At 47.4% G+C, this 19,891-nt stretch overlaps 1 protein-coding gene across 1 annotated transcript; it reads right to left on the bottom strand.

The window, feature by feature from the left end:
• Window positions 1–12,017: 12,017 nt before the first annotated feature.
• FAM43A (family with sequence similarity 43 member A) lies at window positions 12,018–15,249 on the bottom strand. The gene has a single exon (XM_028505053.1). It carries the CDS (start codon window positions 14,261–14,263, stop codon window positions 12,977–12,979), a length of 1,287 nt encoding a protein of 428 aa, XP_028360854.1. The 5' UTR covers window positions 14,264–15,249; the 3' UTR covers window positions 12,018–12,976.
• Between the last annotated feature and the right edge of the window lie 4,642 nt (window positions 15,250–19,891).

The following is a 19,891-nucleotide window of genomic DNA, read 5'->3' as shown; positions in this document are numbered from 1 at the left end:
CAGCCCCAGTGTGGGAACACAAGCCAGTTAGCTCCAAAAGCCATGGGGCAAATGCTGAGTGCCTGGTCAGGCCCTGCTTTAACTGTGGGGGAGGGGTGAGAAACGCTCTCAGTGACTAGCCCTTAAAGGTGGCCTCCTTCCCCTCAGCTGCACCCCAAAGCTCTAGGTTGAGTGCCTCTTAAAAACCAGAAATAATAACACATAACAGTCATATGGGAAAGTCCCCAACCTGCCATCTGCATCAGCCTCCCTCTATTCAATCCAATGGAGAGAGATAATAACCTATCTTAGGCTTAATTAACATCTAGGCCTTGCTGCTGGGAGATTCCCAAACCCACGTCTCCCAGTAATTGCAAACCTTTATTTATTTGGGCACTTTGATGACGGCCACATAATGGGATCTATGGCCCCAGCCCCACCCACAGCTTCATACTTGTCAGCTGCCAACCTCCTCTCCCCACCCCCACCTGCCTCTCCCTGTTACTCTCTTGCTTGTCTACCCACCGGTCCCCCAGTATCCAATGACCATATCCTTCTGCCCCATGTCATTCTGTGCTTACGGAGCACTCAGAAGCTGGAAACTTGAACCACAATTCCAGATCTACCCATTACTTACTCTGTCACCCATCGTGAGATACCTGCACTTGAAGTACCCAGCATTTTGCCTTGCATTCAGTAGGTGCCAAACACTTGTCAGTGGCCTCCCCTTTTACTCCTTTTCACTCTTTAATCCCCAGGTCCTGCATATGAAAATTGTGGTGCTGATGCTGCCCTGCCTGCCTTCCTGAGTGGTTATAAGTATTAGGAGAGAAAATAGCTGAGAAGCATCATTTTTAAGTTGTATGGTAGCACACGCACAGAGAGTGGCCTCCTCAGAAGGAGACAGTGCTGGAGTGCTGGAGTCCTGGAGGAATCACTGGCCAGACACGGCCTTCCAGGGGGTCCGTTCCTTGGCAGGGCCACCTCTGTCTAGGTCTGGACTTCGGGAGTGCAGGCCCTAAAGAAATACTGAGTCTCCATCCTCAAGAAGTCCTCCTTTTCGGGAAGCAGGACTTTCAGGAAGCAATGGGAGAAGAACAGAGTAGGCTCAGCCACTATGGGACCAGAATCTGTCCTGAGATCCAACCCCAGCCTGCCCTCCAGATTCCTCCAGGAAGACAGCAATGAAAATTCCTCAGATTTGTATCACACTTTGCCATAAAAGTGGCTTATGTTTATGATTTTCTTTGAATTTCACAATGTCACAGGTAGCATAATGATTTACAAACAAGGACCTCAGAGAATTGCACCTCATTGTGCAATAACACACAGGGAGCCTTAGAGAGCTGGGTGCAAACCCAAGAACAGGCTGCAAAACCAAGGATGAGGGACAAATCCAGGAACAGAGTGCAAACTGAAGAATGGAGTAAACTCCAGAGTGGGGTGCAAACCCAGGCCTCTGAGCTGGATTGCTGTGCTCCCCCTCAGGTGGTAGTTCCCTCCAGAAGAGACAGGACTTGTTGACTTTGTTTTCTCCTTCCTTCCTTCCTTCTTTCCTTCCTTCTTTCCTTCCTTCCTTCCTTCCTTCCTTCCTTCCTTCCTTCCTTCCTTCCTTTCTTCCTTCCTTCCTTCCTCTTTTTCTTGACAAGGATGCATTTATTTAAACTATTTTCAGGTTTATCCCTAAACTTACCAAAGAATAGTAATGAATAAAGTAATGCCATAATACATGAACACCCATTCCAGTAAATTTTCCAGATAATCCTGTTAGGTACCATAAGCTTTTTTAAAATTTCATGTTGAATTAAAATATGTCTAAAATGCATTATATGGGTTTTTTAGTTTTGAATTATATTAGCTTATTATAAATGTAACGTGCTAAGAAAATTAAAAGTCCACCCAGTGCAATATGGCATAAAGTAAAAGTCCCCTCGTCCCGCCCACACTGAGCCAGGATGCTGATGCAGCTGGTTAGCAGAGCCCTTTCTGACAGGGGAGAGCGGGACACCTACCAGAGCTTTTGACCTGCCTGGTACCTGGGGAAGAATGAGCCAGCTTGCTCTCTGCAGCCTCACAGGGAAGTGTGACAGTTTTCAGGGAGACAAATCTTAGAACTTTGTAAGAAGCAGAGCTATCCATCCAGGGACTGAGCTGTCTTAAGAGAAAGAGATCTCCCAAAGGCCACAGGAATTTGCAGACCCCAAAGAGAAGACAGTCCACCTCAAATGTCCCTTCTAGTTTTGAGCTAGTATTTGTAGTGCCCATTTCTGAAAAGTTACTTGAGCTCTGGACCCTGAGCTATTTAAAGCAGCCCACAGGACCAAGTAAAAACTGAACGATGAATGCCTTCACACACTCTTATCCATAACAATTTCCCCCATCCTCCCGAAGCCTTAGCTTTCATAAACCTGGCCAGTGGTCATGAGATGAGTCTGGTGGAGGGACTGTGTACCTCTTGCCCCAGCCCATTTCCCCCTTCCTCTGAGCCCACAACTAGAATATATTTTCCAGATGCACTTGAAGTTCCAGGTAGCCATAGCTGAGTTCTGGAGAATGGAACGTGGTCAGAAGTTGTATGTATCACTCTAGGCCTGCCCATTAAAAGCTTCAAATGATCTTCTACACTCTCTGTTCACTGGAGGACACTCTCTGGCCAGAGGCTATGGCCCAGAGAGAATTCTGAGGCACTGAGGTAGTGGTCAGCAAGCATTTTCTGGAAAGCACCAGAGAGTAAATATCTTAGACTTGTGGGCTACTATCTTTGTTGCAACTACTCAACTCTGCTGTTGTAGTGCAAAGTCGGCAAAGACAATAGGTAAATGAATGAACATGATTGTATTCCAATAAAAGTCCATATACAAAAACAGCCAGCAGGCCCAATTCGGCCAGAACTCCTGCTCTAGAAGATGGTGGACCCAAAATATAAGGAGCCCAAGTAGAAATAAAAACTCTTATTGGGATAAGCCAGTAAGAGTGTGGGATTTGTTAAAGCAGCTGTCGTTCTGTAGCCTGTTTAATTACCAACCATATTCTATTCCCCTAAGACCACCCCTCCCTCCCTGGGGCAGTCGGGGTAAGTTGGCTGCTCCTCTGCTGCATTCCCTCAACACTGTACGTGTAAACTGACCATACCTCTTTTATGTAGGATAGGTATTTCGTGTTTTGGTCATTTCCACTGGATTATGAGCTCCGTGAGAGCAAAGACTACTTCTTATTCCCCTTTCTTGTTTCGTTCTTATTTCCCACCTCCATCCCCCACTTCACACTCCCCTCACTTGACCTCCAAAGCTAGCACAGTGCTTGGCACACAGTAGATGCACTACATATGTTTCCTCAGTGAAGGAGAAAAGAGGAATGAATGAATGAATGAATGAATGAAGACATGCACAAGTTAAGGTCAAAATTACCTAGGTTGTAACTATATCACTTAACTATATCACCAAGTTAAGACACTTTGAGAATGAGAGGTGGCTCTATTGTACATTCATGTGTCACATAAACAATTTTGATCAAGGATAGACCACATATACAATTGTGGTCCCCAGAAAGTATAATGGGGCTGAAAAATTCCTATTGCCTCGTGAGCCTAGTGACATCATAGCCATTGTAGTGTCATAGCATAGAGCATTACAATGGTTTACAGTATTCAGGACAGCAACATGCTGTACAGGCTTGTAGCCAAGGAGCAAATAGGTTATATCATACAACATAGGTGTGCAGTGGGCTCTACCGCCTAGGTTTGTGTAAGCGCACTCTATGGTATCCACATGATGATGGAATCACGTAATGACACATTTCTCAGAACATATCCCCATTATTAAGTGGCACACAACTATAATTATGTGAGGACATCAGGCATAAATGAGGACTACCTGGATCAAACCAGAATCTATGGTCAGCTTAGCAGTGGGTCTCTTTGAATGACAGTCTCCAGAAATATAGAGCATTCCTGAAGGAACTGGTGATTTCTATTAGTTTAAGAACTTTTTAAGATTCAAAACAAAGAAAAAAGAAAAGTCAGAGTACAATGGAAAGGAAAGGGTGATGTGATTTGAAGTTTTCCTTGGCAGGAATCTGGAGGATCAACATAGCTCTCTCATTGCGCCATGAGTCTTCACTGACCACTTCACACTAATGCCAACCACAACAACCTGAGTTTACAAGACAACTCATATTCACCCTTGAGCACTGTCCCAGGTGTACCCCCGGGGACACACACACTACAATTTCAGCAGGACAAGAGGATCCTAAATATCCCTGTGTGTACTCTATATAGACTGTCTCCAAGGAAAACCTCAGAACCTCCACATTTCTAGAAATCAGTCTGCAGGATTACTTGAGGAGAAGCGTGTCCATTCCGGAAGCATCTGTTTGAGAGGTAAATGAAATCAGGAATGCAAATATGTATGGGAAGTATTGGGAAATAGTGCTTGTGTGTGTGTCTGAGTATAGAATACTAATCACACTAGAAATATTGATCTGGGCTGATAATTACATGCTGACAAAATGAATCCCATTACAGGGAACAAATAAAAATCCAGCCGGAGAGCATGGCAGCTGCCCTGCTCTCCTGTCACAGACAGTGGAAGAGGCGGAGCTGGGGGCGGAGCCACGGAGCACACATGGACATCTAGGGCTTCAGATATGTTTCCATGGAAAGCCTGCCCTTTAAAGGCCCACCTGCCATTTCCTGTATTTAACAGATTACTTCCTTGTTTTTGCCTCTTTTCCCTCCTTAAGCCCTGGAATACATTTCATGGAATATGTCCACGCACACACCCACTCTGTGAGGGAGCCCCACAGAGGCTCACTCATCGCAACTGTGTTATTTCAATCTGAGTATTCCAGCAGCAAGCACTCCTTTCCTGTACTGCACTTTACAAACACTCACTCATCCAATATTTGGATTTTGAGCCTCTAAATCACCTGAGAGTTAGTTTGGTCAAGTATTTCTATCTCCATTTCACAGAAAGAACTAGCCCCAAAAGGAAACTTGCCCAAGGTCAAAGATCTAATGTATGAAAAAACCAGGGCTAGACCCAGGTGTCAAGTCCAGTTCCCTTTCTGCTATACCTTGCAGCCTCACCCATGGGAATAGTGCTCCCCACCGCACCCTAGCCCCGCTCCCCGGTCTCACATTTGTCAGTTAATATGGTAACTTGCTAAGAACTGGGTCAAAGGAATACAATGGCAGAGATATAGTGTAAGATTGAAACTTGTTTTGACTTCATCAATGCAAACTCATCCAAAAGGACATGTGAACACAGCCATGGACTCTGTGAGCTTCCTTCATCTGTAAGAGCTGCTGCTTAGATAAGAGGAAAGGCCCCCATCTCATTGCTGTGTCTACACATCTCATTTGGACAAACAGCGAGGTTTGGTCCAGGCACAAACAGGAACACCTACCTAATAACGTGGTGCTTTTTTACAGAGATGAGCTTCTCTATTGGAAATCAGGTGATGAACAGTTTTCCCTAGGAGTCAGGGAAACTGAGGATGAGTTAACATGCAAAGGCTAAGACAAATTAATCTGCAGAGGAAGCCTTGGAGGAGGACAGACAGCAGCTGTGGGTAAGGAAATGCTGATGGCTTTGTAGCTCTGTAGATGGTGCCTGGGAATCATTTGCAAGTCCTGAACTGCAACACACAACTGAGAGTGTGCTGGTGCAGTCGGTATCCAGTGGCCCTACCCAGCCCCCACCCTCCCCTGTTCCTGTGAATTCATGTGACCTTGGAAACATCACTTTCTCTTCTTCTGTGTAAGAGTACAGCTGCAAGTGTGGAACTTTTAGGAATATGGATTATGATGCTCGGAGAACATCTGTAACATTAGGAGAGGTACTCCCTGCACCAAAATATTTCCTCTTGCTTATTCTAGCTTCTTCCCATCACAGCGCTTGAAATATTCTTTTTATTTGGACTTTTATTGGGTTGGCCAAAAAGTTCACTTAGTTTTTTTCTGTATGATAGTTCTAGTAGTGCTCAGTTGCTTTTTATTTCATTCAAAACAATTCTATTAGATTGTATTGTGACAGCTCTCATATCAGTGTATATATTTTTTAATTATCAGTATTGGTGAATTTTTGTGCAGCTATTTTAATATTGAAGATGGAAGAATATACACAACATTTATGGTGTAATTATGCTTTATTATTTCAAGACAGGTAAAAGCACAACTAAAACACAAAAAAAGATTTGTGCAGTGTATGGAGAAGCTGCTGTGACTAATCAAATGTGTCAAAAGTGGTTTGTGAAGTTTGTTGGTACTATTGACATTTTAACCAAGTAATTCTTTGCTGTGGGGCTGTCTTGTGCATTGGAAGATTTCCAGCAGCACCCCTGGCCTCTGCCCACTAGAAGCCAATAGCAGAGTGTAGCCGACATACTCGAATATCCAAATCAATACAGCTATTGTGGAAATGAAAAATGTGTCTTTTATTTTACCAAAAAAACTAAATGGACTTTTTGGCCAACCCAATATATCTCAAAGCTTTTTAATATTCAATAGTTCCTCATTAAAATGTCAATTCTGTTTCTCATCTGTAAAAAGAGGGGACTGGACTAGAGAAGCACTGAGCTTCTGTCTGGGCCTTGGGATCTCAGAGCGTGGGAGGATAAAAGGTCTTGGAGTGAGCTAGTGACCTCTTGAGTCATTGGTGGCTAATCCTAGAAGGAGGGAAGGAAGAATCCCTGACAGACAGCTAAGAATAAATTCTCCTAGGAAGAGAATCCAGAATTAGGGTGGCTCCTGGATAGGGAGGAGCCTGCTGCAAAGGTTGATGGGGAAGCTTGCCCAGGTTATCAGCTCCGTCTTATTCCCAGACTTGGTGTAGGTGGCTTCTGGTCACTATTGTTAAGAAAACAAGACAGCCTGCTGCCAGGTGCATGCATAGCCTTTGATCAGACACTTGGGCTCTGCCGCATTTCCTTGGATAGTGTCTGGGTTACTTCCAAACTAACTTACTCCAACCTGAAAGATAAAGGAAAAAGTGTGGGACTTGGAGTGAGGAGACCTGTGTTCTGGCCACAACTTGCTGAATGAGCTTAATCAAATCATTTAATGGGCCCTAACTGGTCCCTTAGATTCAGTGTCAATCCCATTTTAAGGCCCACCATGGTCTCCAAGTTTTGAAGTAGTGAAAGGGGTACCTAATAGGAAACTACTGGTCTGCCTTGGCCAAAGGAACATCACCTCAACGTCAGACTCTGGTGGAGGTCCAGACCATAGTGGATCCTAAAGTTGGGCTCTGGGGACAGACAGTTTCTAGCCCACGGTCAGAGGTTTCTTCTCTTCTGTCCCACTAGGGGATGGAAGAAGACAGAAACACACTTGACCTTGATTTTTGCTCCTCCTTCAATTCAAAACATTGGTGCTGAAAGTCTTGCTATTATCTAATCCAACCCACCCATTTTACCTATGAGAACCTTGAGGCTAGAGGAGGGGTGACTGAAAGGGTCAGTGCAGAGACAGTCCAGGACACTTGACCGGCAGGTTTTCTCCCTTCATTTGACTAAAATTAGAGAGCTTCGGCAATAACCTTGGAGTGGAAATGAGACAGAGCCAATTAAATAAACCATCCTCCTCCAAACTAGAACCATTCCTCCCTCAGAAGTTCAAAAAAATTCCAAGGAAAATTTCAGGAATTGAATCTATCTTCTGTGGAGTGAAAGAGTCAATTGAATCCTAATCTTCTTTGCTTTCCAAACATATATCCTTAAAATCTTGGCTTCTCCATCTGGATGATGATCTTGAACCTTATCGGACCTATTTTCCTAACCTAAAGTAGAATCACTTCTTTACTCTATCCTTAGAGTTTCCTGAGCATCTACTAAGTTCCAAGCTCTCTGCTAAGTTTGGTGAATCCTAACGATACATGCCTAAAGATACATGCCTGTCCTTGGATTATTCTAAGGAGGGATGATTAACAACACTTGTGATGCAATGGGGAGAGCTCCCCCACCCTTAAACTAGACCTGCTTTTCTAGGGTGAGGTCTGGCCAGACTAGATCTCAAGTGGAAGCAGGAGAAGACCATGTCCCTCTGGAGGCTGCCACCCACCCAGTAGGAACATTCTCCCCAGGAAGACAGGCATCTGACATCTCAACCTCCAGCATGGTGCAGCTAGTAGATACTCACACCCACTTGGTAATGGGAGTGGCATGTTGATGAACGGCATCACTAATATTTATCATCAAGCATTTACCATGTATGAAATGTAGGGTATAAAAGAAAGGGGGAAAAATCAGCTGTCAGTTTCTGCCATCCCAAAGCTAAGAATCTGGCAATAAGCCATGAAAACTGGAGGAATGTGACAAGGGCATGAATGGAAGAGTTTGGACCTCTGGGTCTTGATCCACTTTTGTGTAACCGTGGGCGGGACAGTATCCTTCTTTGCTTCATTCGTTCATCTCTAAGTGGGGGCAGGGCCACAGCATGCAGTGCTGCCCAACAAATGTGTGCTTGATTTGTTTTTCCCTTGAAGTTTGGATTTTCTTTCCTTTTGGGTGATTTAAGGTCTGAGCTAGGTTTGTGGGAAGGAAGAGAAGCGAAGCCAGGATCAGATGGGAAGCGGGATAATAAAAGAAACCAATGGAGAAGGATGTGTTACAGGAGGAAGTGGGCTGGGAGAGTGATGAACAGAGGCAGGAGAGGAAGCTTGTCAGAAGGGCCACTCTGTGGAGGAGGTTAGGAACACGGACCTTTGCTAGTGCTACTGCACAGCCTGGAGAGGGAAAGGAATGAGTGTCAATGTGCAGGGGCTCCTAGCCATTCAAACCACCAAAACAAAACGGTGGTTAGGCAAGGCTGCTCAAATTGCATCACTTCTGAGCTGGTGGAGGGGGAGGGGGTTGGCCCAAGGTACATTGTGACCTGTGAACATGAATGAGCCAGGAGGAGTAGGAAAGATCCCAGATAACAGTGAAGCAAGATCCAGATGGCCATGTTGCAGAAAAGCCTGGTACCTGCAGCATGGAACGCCCTGGCCCCAGCGGCCTCCTGCCTGCCTGGAGCCCTAAGTTGTTCCCCATGTGTCAGACATGGCTCCTCGCCCCGGCAGTCCGCGCACATTTCTAGCTCTGTCACGCATCACTTACCAGCAGATGCTGGGCTACTGATGCATACCACACAGAGGAAAGACCTGTGCTTATTAAATTACTAAATCCAGTCAGAAATGAGGGCAACTTACTCCTAATAGAATTTTTATGTTTCTCATGATCCTTGGTGACTCCCATGAGGTTTTTAATCTCCAGTGTGGTGCCAGGGATAGATTCCACCAGCCAGTTCCCTCTTTCACAAGCAAAACCCTGAAAAGCAACTCTGTCCCTGGGAGGGAATTGTGCTTTCTTAGTAGAACAGAGCCTTTTTAATTTAAAATCTACTGTTCTGCTACCTGTAGGACAGTGAAAGGGATGTTTTCTTCAGGGAGCAGCATGTGTGTGGGGGGGGGGGATGGGTGTTCTTTGAAACTCTAACAATTGGGAGGGTGTGCAATACCATCGCTTATTTCACACTGTCCTGCTCCTCCCTCCTTCCCCTCAACCACCGAACAAGAGAAGTCCATGTGTGGGCTCACACTGCCACCCTGCAACAATCTCTCTTGCGACGGAAGTCACTCCGTTTTTCAGGCTGTTGATGCCGCAATGCTGGACATGGAGGATTACTTAGACTGGGGACGAATGTGAAAGTGTCTTACTGCATTTAAAGTACCATCAGGTTACGCAAAGGAGAAACATAGGTCTCACCTTGCAAGAAGGAAAAGCTAAATTCGATGAGTAAACCAGACCGACCTCAGGTGCTTTTCTGGCCTGTGTATTTCATCCACCTGTACTTAGTTTTGCTGTTGTCATACCACTCTTTACCCTCTGAGCGTCAGGAGCAAATTAGTTTTCATTTTTTGTTTCTGTTTGTGGATTGTTGTTGTTGTTGTTCTCTTTTTTTTTTTTTTTTCATTTAAAACATCTCTTCTTACGCTAGTGATATCATCCCTGGAAGACTGAGCCGTAAGAAGAGTGAATCATGTATCACCTTCACATCTCTTCTAGAATTACATCAGCCAGAACCCTAGGGTGCAGTGAGGATAAAAGCCAAAAAGCAGAGGGGAGAAAGGAGGAAGGGAGCTGGGTTTTTTGCAGTCTGCTTATTTTCTCCTTCCTCTTTCCTCAATCTGTAAGCCCCCCTTCCCTATTTATAAATCAGATAACGGGAAAAATCAGACTTTTAAAGAGAGTTGCCTTATATTTATTGGTAGTGTTGGTTTAAATGTCATTTGTCTGCACTTTTTGACCAGTCACCATACCGCCATCAGTCAGTCACGGAAGAAAGCCAACCTTAGCGTTCTCACTGGACACCTAAACTGGTTAAGAATAAAGATATATGGACCAGAGTAGTGCTACTTTTCAAAAATAACAAAAGGCTTTATACACATTTCTGTATATACAACTGAACACCTCCAAGTACTGGCCATATGGTCTTCACCTTGTTGAATGCTTTCATCAGTTTCAAATAGCAAAGGAACTTGGCAATATGTAGAAATAATTTGAAATGTGAAATCTAGTCACGCAAAATAGTGATGGTCCATACAGCTGTCTGCCGGTCAGGTGACAACAGTGTGGAAGGTACCTGATGTAGGTGTCTAGGTAGGATAGGACTTGACTTTCCTGACCTCTCTCTAGCTGGGGGTTTTAAAATGTCATTCAATGAGCACTGGACAGTGTGGCTCAGTTGGCGGGAGCATTGTCCTGTACACTGAAAGGTCATGGGTTCGATTCCCAATCAGGGCGCATACCCAGGTTGCGAGTTTGGTCCCCAGTTGGGTCACATGTGAGTGGCAATCTATTGATGCTTCTCTCTCACATCAATGTTCCTCTCCCTTTCCTGGACCTTGTCTTAATGCCCCTAAGAAGCAGCTGAATATTTTAGAAATTATTTCCCCCCACCTCCCCAAACTTTGCTTTGCTCTTCTAAAGATAGTCTTATGCCTGAAGCATTCCATTAGGAAGATCTTTCCTCTCCCATTCCTCTATGGTTCCAGTGAATTCCAGGCTCCTTCAAATTTCTGGGTCTAGCTGCTTAAAACATATTTATGATGAAAACAAAGCAAAGTAGCCTCAGGACACCAGGGAAGGCCAGGAGTACAATCCATTTCTGCAAGTCATAAAAGGGGCCCCAAGGGGCACAAGGAAAAACTAGTTCGCAGAAGGCACGGTTTTGGCAGCATCTTATTACAACTCCTAGCTGACCGGGTGTAGCCAAATGAGAGACATCTGTTGGAGTTTACAACAGAAACAAACACACAGAATACATGAAAGCTCTAAAACACACACAGCAAGCTGCAACAGCTTTTCTCTGCCTTGACCTCCACACCATCCCCACGCGGGCACGCTGGGTTGCAGGAGGGAAGGAAAGAGGTTCTTCCACCTGCCTCCCCACCCACCCCACCTGCACCTCTACTCACTCATGCCATCATTGAAACCTCCCAACTTTCCTCTACCCTTGATTTTCCTCCCAGAAAACAAACAAAACAAAACAAAACAATGATGGTCCTACTCCCCAGAGAGCCCAGTGGAGACTTTCTTTAGATCTCTAGTTTATTTTTAAAGCTCCCTCAGCTGTTTGTAAAGGGAAAGATGGTATTGTAATTCTTACACTTGATCATTAGCATGAACCACAGAAGGTGGTAAAACCTCCCAAGATGTTGAAAGTCACTCCTCCCTAAATAACCTCACAGGTCTGAGTGTGAGGAACAGAACTCACCCTGCATCTCTAAGAATTATCTCAAAGAGACCAAAGGAAGCCCATTCTCCCGGAAATTAATTAGTTAAGAATATGGGACATACTTGAGAAGGCTGTTCCCAGACACAGTACCCAGAGTGGCAAGTAGCCAGAGGCCCCCGACTTCACATAAAGTAGGTCCCTCCCTTAATCACCTCTGAGCGAGGCAACGGCCACATGACGGACCACACCGCCCAGCCCCCCAAACTCCCTTTCCAGCCCCCACCGCCCCGCAGCCTCAGCAGCAGCTCCAGACGCTCACCTGTTCTGCTCAATTTTCCTCTTTATTCTCTCCCCACTGGCGGGCAAACAGAACCAGAGTAGTGCTACTCTTCAAAAATAACAAAAGGCTTTATACACATTTCTGTATATACAACTGAACAACATTGTACATGTCCCTTTTGCACAGCAAAAGATATAAACATCCAGCTCTGAGAACACAGTTATGTACAAAAACAAAGATGTCAAAAATACTTAACAACAGTGCAAAAATATTTTTACACAGTATCATGGAGTGAGATCTTTTGAGCAAGAAGGAAGGTGTGTGTGTTTCTAAAGGAAAACTCCTTTTTTTAAAGATATTAGATGTCTTTAACTGTAAACAAAATACAACTTTCTTTCATTTCCCTCCCCCACCCCCACCAAACAATTATCTGAGGAATTTGGCAGAATTTCAAGGGTTTTAGTCTGAGGTAAACAACCCAAGCACTCTCACCGAAAGACTGGGGGCTCAGAGGCGGCACTAAAGCCTCAAACCTTGTGATTGTAAATTCCTTTTCCTTTTAAATAACATGCCAATGACAACGATAGCTCGCTCTCAATAGGAGGGGTGGGGAGGAAGTGAACCCCTGCTCCTGAGGCCCCAGCGCCCCACAAACAGGAAGCCGGCGGGCAAGCACCTGACGCCTGCGGGGCTTTGCTAACTCCTGCGGGCATTTCCCTCACCCCGGACCTCGGAGCGTTGTGCCTCTCTTCTTCCTTGTAGGGCTCCCCATCCCACCCCCGCACATCTCCACAGGCAACCTGAGCTCCACTTACAACAGAGCTAAATGTGTGGAGGGAGAGGGGCAGAGGGAACTCCGGGCCTTAGGCCTCCATTTCCCCTTTCCTGCGAGCGAGCAGGGACCGGCGGGGTGGGGTGGCAGGGAGACGTAAGGAGGCGATCGAGAAGACGTGGGGAGTCACGGTGCGGCGCCAGGACGCGCACGTAAGGTTGCGGGGAGCTCAGCCGGAGTTCGGCTCATCTGGGCTGGTGCGATCGGTAGGGCCGGACTGGTCGCCAGCAGTGGCAGAGGTGGCGTCTGCGCCCCCGCCTTCTATGGAACTCTCGCTGCCGGTGCTCTCACCAGACAGCAGGCGCGTCACCCGCAAATCGGCCTCCAGGCTTCGCACGTCGTTGCCGAAGCTGAGCTCGCCCAGGTCGTTAATAACCTGCGACAGCTCTGCTTTCACGTCAGAGGAGCTGCCCAGCAGCAAAGGCCGGGGCCCAACCCCGGGGCTCAGCGAGACCCCGCCGCCCCGCAGCGCCTCCTCCCGGCCACTCTCCAATGTGTCCAGCAAATCCCCACATTCGAAGTGCATGGCCACCACCAGTGCCCGCTGCTCCTCCGCTTCTTCTGCGGGGTCCTCCTCCCTGACATGGTCTTCCTCCTCCTCTTCCTCCTCCTCCTCCTCCAGGTAGCCCTCGTTGTGCTCCTCTTCCTCTTCTTCCTGAAGCTCCTGTTCCTGCTGTTCGCCCACCAGGTCCTCGGTGATGGAGCCGAGCTTGGGCGCGCTGCGGCTGCGCTCCACGGGCGGCTTGTAGCAGCAAGGTCCATGCAGAAGCAGCTTGCGCAGCGGCACTAGTGGGATGGTGTGCGCGCCTACCAGCTCCTGCTGCTGGTGACGCGCGTCGTCCCGCCGCTTAAGCCGTTTAAATTCCGCCAGTGCGTTGGCCGATGTTTGGTAGAGCAGCAGGGCCATGGCCTGCGCCTTCTCGGGCTTGGACACTAGCACCGCGTGGCAGCGAAGCATTACCGCCTTGTGCTTGAGCTCGTGCCGATACACCCAGGCGAAGACCTTGGGCAGCCGCGCGTCCGCCACGCAGTAGGTAACGCGGTGCAGCAGGTAGAGGTGGCCCGGACGGCGCAACGCCCGCTCCTCCGCGTGCACCATACGGATACCCTGCGCACTCACAGTCAGTTTCATCTTGGTGCCCTGACGGCCTGCCTCGCTCTTGCTCCAGATCTTGCCCACAGCTAGGTCGGTGCAGCCGTCGCCTCGCGCCTGGATGGTGGTGGCATTACCCAGGTAGAGCACAGTATAAGTAGGGTCCTCGCTGGTGATGTGCAGCTTCTTTCGTTTGGAGCGGAACATGCTGCCCACTCGGCTGAGCGCGCCTTCGGGGCACGCCCGCGCCAGTGAGCTGAGCGCTGAGTAGTGCAGGCTCACCGCGTAGTGCTTGGGCTTGGACGCCTGCCTCGGCGGCGCCTCGGCCAGCAGCTCAAACTTGTGTTTCTTCCACGGCAGCATCTCCGGAGGGCGCCCCGGCGCAGCTGGGCGGCAGCGGCGGGTGCGAGTCCCGCTGAGCCACCCGCCTAGGCTGGGCTCGGCCCGGGCAAGACCGAAAAATAAAACTCTGCTGGGAGTGGCCCAGTGGTAAGGAGTTGGGGGGCAGGAGAGGGGTGTAGTGCTCGGAAACCCTGCGGGGGTTACGGGTAGAATTTTTTTAAGAGGTTAGAAAATATTCAGCTGCGAGTGTGGAAAAAAGCGCACACAGGATTTACTCCAGCCTGGGCAGGAGAAGAGGCAAAGACTCTTAAGCAAGGAAAATGAGAAAAAGACCGAACGAGAGTAGTGTAGACAATATCTTTAGGAAACAAAAAAAAAAAAAAAGATGCGCCCCTGGAAACAGAGGGACCCCAAGCAAAAGCAGCCGAGATGGTGCTAAAATAATGCAGGAACTCCTCGGCGAATGTGAAAAGGGCCGCCCTCTCAAACACACACACAATTCCCAGGGCTGGGGCCAGAAGCCTCGGAAACTCAACAGCGAGTGAGCCTAGGGGCCAGTGCTCCCCACCCTCAGGGGGTGCTGGAAGCGGAGAGCCCCTCCGCCGGGCTGGTCCCAGAATCAGCTGCTTGTCCCAAGTGTGGTCAGATGGTGGGTCCGGCTGGCCGCGGAGGGCCCCGCGCAGCAGTCCCACCGTGGCTCTCACTGCATCTTGGCTCCGACCGGACGCGGGGGACTCTCGCTCCGCGGGCTCACTGTCCGGGCTGGCTCCGCCGGGGTACCGCGGGGCTCCAAAGGCGGGGTGCGTACATGGTCAGCTCCAGGGACGGTCGCTACCTCATTTTTGCCTTCCGGGGTTCTCCAACTCCGCTCCCGGGCTCCGCTGGGTCTACTACTCTCCTATGCAGCGCGACCCCTCCGGTGCTGCGAGAGCTAGCCAGCTCGCCAGCCTCACATCCTTGCGGTCTGGGACGAACATCTCGGGTAAATATAGGCCGGAGCGAACCATTCGCTGCGCAGGGACAGGGGAGGAGCAGAGATTATCTGTTTCGGTCTCGGAAGCCCGGCGGGTTCCTGGTCTCTTAAAGGGACCTGGTTGCAGCTCTTGGTCAAGGGGATGGGGAGACTGCTCAATCCAGCAATTACAGCTCAAAGTTACCAGCATCTCTTTTATCTACAGATATCGCCAAGATCTGGGCTTACCCCTCTGTTGAAGCATCTTGAATTCTGACACTCCACCCTCAAGATGAATTGCAACTCACTGAATAAATGTCTCCATCGAAACTTATGGAGGAGGTGGTACAAGGTGGAATTTTATACTACAGCTTATTATGCAAAAAGGTTGTGGAAAATAGTAGTTTTTCTTTGCGTGACAGCTCTCTGAGAATGGAGGGGTGCTGTTTAATATTTTTTTCCATACTTTTATTCTATTAAAGAAACTGGAGAGGGACAAAGAAAACACCAAGACATATCTTTCATTATCTGGAGCCTTTCTCCACAGGTAATAGTGAGACGACTGGAGGGAACAATATAGTGGGTAGTCTGTCTGAGAGTAAGATGCTCCCCGCTCCTGACCCCCGCGGTGCCCCCTGCTGCTGTCAGGTTCCGCATTATCTCAGTTTTCCGAGAGAGTTTCCAAGTAATGCTTATGTGCGATCAGAACTCAGTTTTAATCACAAATAAGCATAAGACTGATTTGACAGGCCAGTCCTTCAATTTTTTACATCATTGACATATTTTAGATGAGAATTCCTAGTAAAAATTCAAATGATGTTTTTTACCTGAGTGTCAAATAATGGCAGGCGACCCTCCACTGGGAATGAATAGTTACGTGAATCGCACTTTTTTTATGTGCCAATTAGACAATGTAGCTTTAATCATCTGACCAGCTTGACCTTTGGCTACTAACTCATTTCTGGGCTTTGGAACAACCTGCTGGCTTCTATGGTCGTCTCAATCAAAGCACAAACAAACAAACAAACAAAAAACCTTCTAGCTAGAAAGTGTGATAAACGCCAGATGACCCTGTGTCGAACACCCAAATTCCTCCTGCAATTGGACAGTGCGACCTACAGTCCACAGGCCTCATCCATGGGGGGATGGTGGGCCTCTCTGGCTTCCAGGCCAGATTTCAGAAGCACTGTAGCCCCTCCTGGAAATTCCCTGGCCTTCTACCTTTGCTAACTTATAACCTTTTAAAAACTCTAACCCAGTTTTCTCAAAGTCACTGGTGCTGAGTTTCAGTTTAACTGGCTTCTGAGTACCTTTTGGTGCCAGTCCCTGACCTAGTAGTCCCTTGTAGACCCAATTCCTGTCTCCAAAAGCTCCCAGTCCAGTGAAGCTCCCACCCAGCTCTGGGTTTGCAGTTCTGTGAGAGCACCCTGTATCCCCCGTGCCCAGTGCAAACAGGCACTGCTTAATTGTTGAGTCAATGAATGGGACATGAGTGTGAACAAGAAGACAGAGTAAGCCAAATGTCCTGAGAAAGACCCAACACTGGAAGAAGAAAAGGTTCATTGTGCCTAGGAAAATCAGAGAAGGCTCCACAGAGGTAGTAATGTATGAAGGATAAACAAGCAGGGAAGAATTAATGGGCTTTCTGGGTATAGGGGGCAACAAAGTTATAGAACAGGAAAATGCATGCACATGTACAGATTAGGATGGAGTTTAATGATTGTAATGATGAAAGAAGAAAATTTCCTGATCAAAGAAGAAAGTCTCTTGACCATGCTTTTTTTTGCCCCCGCCCCCCAAGTCTCTGAGGGAAGCAATGGCTTTTCCATGGCCAGCCAGCCCCAGCCTGTCGTTAGACCAGAGCTGCCATGTCTTACTCCTCAGCTGCACAGATGGACACCAGGCATGAGGCTGGAACGAGCTAGTTAGGATTACAATAAGCTACGTAAGCTACAGTTAATTCCTTTTTCTCTCAAATTTCAGAATATGTTGCAGTGGCAATGAAGTAGAAAGCACATGCTCCAAACAAAAAAATCCAGTAAAAATGCACCAAATTAACCTGTGCTAAATGACCTTTTAACTGTTCCATAATCTCAAAGTCTAAACTCTACAAAAATATACATCATACTCAACCAGTTAACATTTCCAAACTGCTTGGAGGTTCAAGGGTCAGAAGGGTTTGGGGAGGAGGGGGTAGGACATGTAGGAGCTACGGTCAGCCTCAGCGTCTGCAAAGGGCACCACCGTGAGCTTCACGCAGTGGCAGGGAAACCAGTGGTGCAGAGTGTCAGGGAGGGTTCCACTGGTGGGTCAGGCTTTTCCATGGCAGCCAGAGTGTCAGTCCCAGACACACAGGCCCACGGAGTGCTCCTGTAAACTGGTCTCTGCCCCACCTGGACTACCTTCTCAGTAAGCTTGTTTTCAACCTCAGGAGGACAGAAAGGTTCTAGATAAACAGGAACACTCCTTTGTGTGAGTCATGCTCTGTGGCTGTGCTCTTAGACCCAGGAGGAGGACCAGGCTCTTTCCTGGAAGCCCAGGCCAGCCTCTGCAGCCTGCCTCACCTTTTGGGGAAGCTGGCCACCCCCTTGGAAATCACAAGTCACAACTGAGTCTTTATTCATTTTGTTGGGAGAGCTGGCGGCAGCATTTATGAGCCCACACCACAGATCTGAGATGTAGGGCCTTTCCAGAACAGAACTTCAGCAAAATGTGTTGGGAAAGGGGTTAGACACCCCATTGGAGGGCAGGCCACGTTTTTTTTGTTATGATGCTGCCCCATCTACTGGTGCCAGGCAGAAGTACCACTTAGTGAGATGGTTTCTAACAGAACCAGATAAACCAGTGGTTGGATCAACAAGCAGCCAAGTCACAGCTGCAAAGCAACCTGGCTTCTAAGTTGACATCTGAGAGCCAGCCTTTTAGCTCACGAAAGCTTTCAGGCTGCCTTTCTCCCACCTTGTTTCCTGCATAATGCTCCTCCTTTTTGGCCCCTTCCCCCAACATCCTACTAAATGAACATTGACTTCAGAAACAAAAAATGAAGAATCTGGAACCTTCAGTCATTCAACAAATATTTGTTTAGAGTCTATTGAGAATATGATGTAGTTGCTGGGGATATTGCTCTAAAGAAGGTAGACAGTTCTTTGCCCTCATGGGATTTATATCTTACAGGGAGGCAGATAATAAGCAAACAAATAACTAACAAGACATCAGATAGCAATAAGTCTCTGAGGAAAAGAGGGGGGAAAGTGTTAGGAGTGTAAGGTGGCTGGTCGAGACAGTGTGGCCAAGAAAGACATCTCTGGGCAGAAACCTGAACGAGATGGAGCCACCCATACAAAGATTTGGGGAGAGGGGAGCAACATTCGATTCTGTGCTGATGAACATGGTAGCCACGTGGGCTAATGAGCAGTCGAAGGCAGTTGGTCCAAATTGAGATGTGAAGCAAGTATGAAATACACATTGGATTTTGAAGAGGTAGTAAGACAAAAATGAAGTGAAAATACCTCAATAATTTTACAGTAATTGTATGTTGAATGATATTTTGACTATGTTGAGTTAGAATATATTATTAAAATTAATTTTGCTCGCTCCCTTACACCTCTTGAATGTGGGTACTAGAATATTAACAACCATGTGTATGGACAGCATTGTGCTAGACAAATGGTATAGCTAATGTGAAGGCCTTAAGGTGGGAATAAGCTCAGCAGTTTCAAAATTGAGCTCCAGCTTCAAAAATCCCACTGTGTGATCCCAGCCTTTTACTCTGCCAGCCCTCCTAACTCCTATCACATGAGTTCTTTAACCTTGAGACTTCCAGGATCTACATCAGCATTCCTCACAGAGAGGATTCTCCCACTAGCCACGTCAGAATTCACTGGGCCAATTCCTAGATCGCACCCGTAAGTTGAAATCTCTGCTTCAACTTCTCCTGTGATTGAACACTTATTAAAGTTTAGGGGGCCCTGCCCTAGCCCACTTCATTGTTTCCTGTACCATCTCCTGCCTAGCCTCTTATCTTTCTGCTCCTCCCCACCCAAGACCTGGCAGATGAGTGTCAGATCCACAGTTTCTCTACAACACACCCACCCAGCAGACCCCCGACCCTGGACCATTACCGCGGTCCACGTGCTCTGCTTCTGGAGCTGGACTGCTGAGTAGCTTCTCTCAGACGCTCTATCCTCGACACACTTCTCCCACGGTAAGCAGAGTAATGACCCCACCACAGAGATGTCTCTGTCCTAATCTGCAGAACCTTTGATTATGCCACATCACATGGCAAAGGGGAAGAAAGATTGTAGATGGAATTAAGGTTGGTAACTAGCTGACCTTAAAACAGGGAGAGTATCCCCAGTTATCCAGATGGGCCCAATGTAATCACCAGTCTCCCTCAAAGTGGAAGTGGGGACCTCAAAAACATTATGTGAAGTGAAAGAAGCCAGACACAAAGGTCATGTATTAGAGTAGTCCATTTATAAGAACTGTCCACGATGGGTGGGTCCATAAAGACAACACAGATCGGTGGTTGCCAGGGGGTGGGGGAGGAAGGAATGGGGGAACACTACTTAACAGCTGCAGGGTTTCCTTTTGGGGTCATGAAAACATTTTGGAACGAGATGTAGTGTGGCACATTGTGAACATGCAAAATATTACTTAATTGTTCACTTTTAAATGATTGTTTTTATTCTATATGC

Source organism: Phyllostomus discolor, chromosome 2 (genome assembly GCF_004126475.2).
Source record: "Phyllostomus discolor isolate MPI-MPIP mPhyDis1 chromosome 2, mPhyDis1.pri.v3, whole genome shotgun sequence".
NCBI lineage: Eukaryota > Metazoa > Chordata > Mammalia > Chiroptera > Phyllostomidae > Phyllostomus > Phyllostomus discolor.
The sequence above is the reverse complement of the archived record's forward strand: the minus strand, read 5'-3'. Positions and strand labels throughout refer to the sequence as shown.

Bases quoted from the DNA above. Each gene is read 5' to 3' on its own strand.
- FAM43A (XM_028505053.1), bottom strand. From the start codon at position 14,263: ATGCTGCCGTGGAAGAAACACAAGTTTGAGCTGCTGGCCGAGGCGCCG.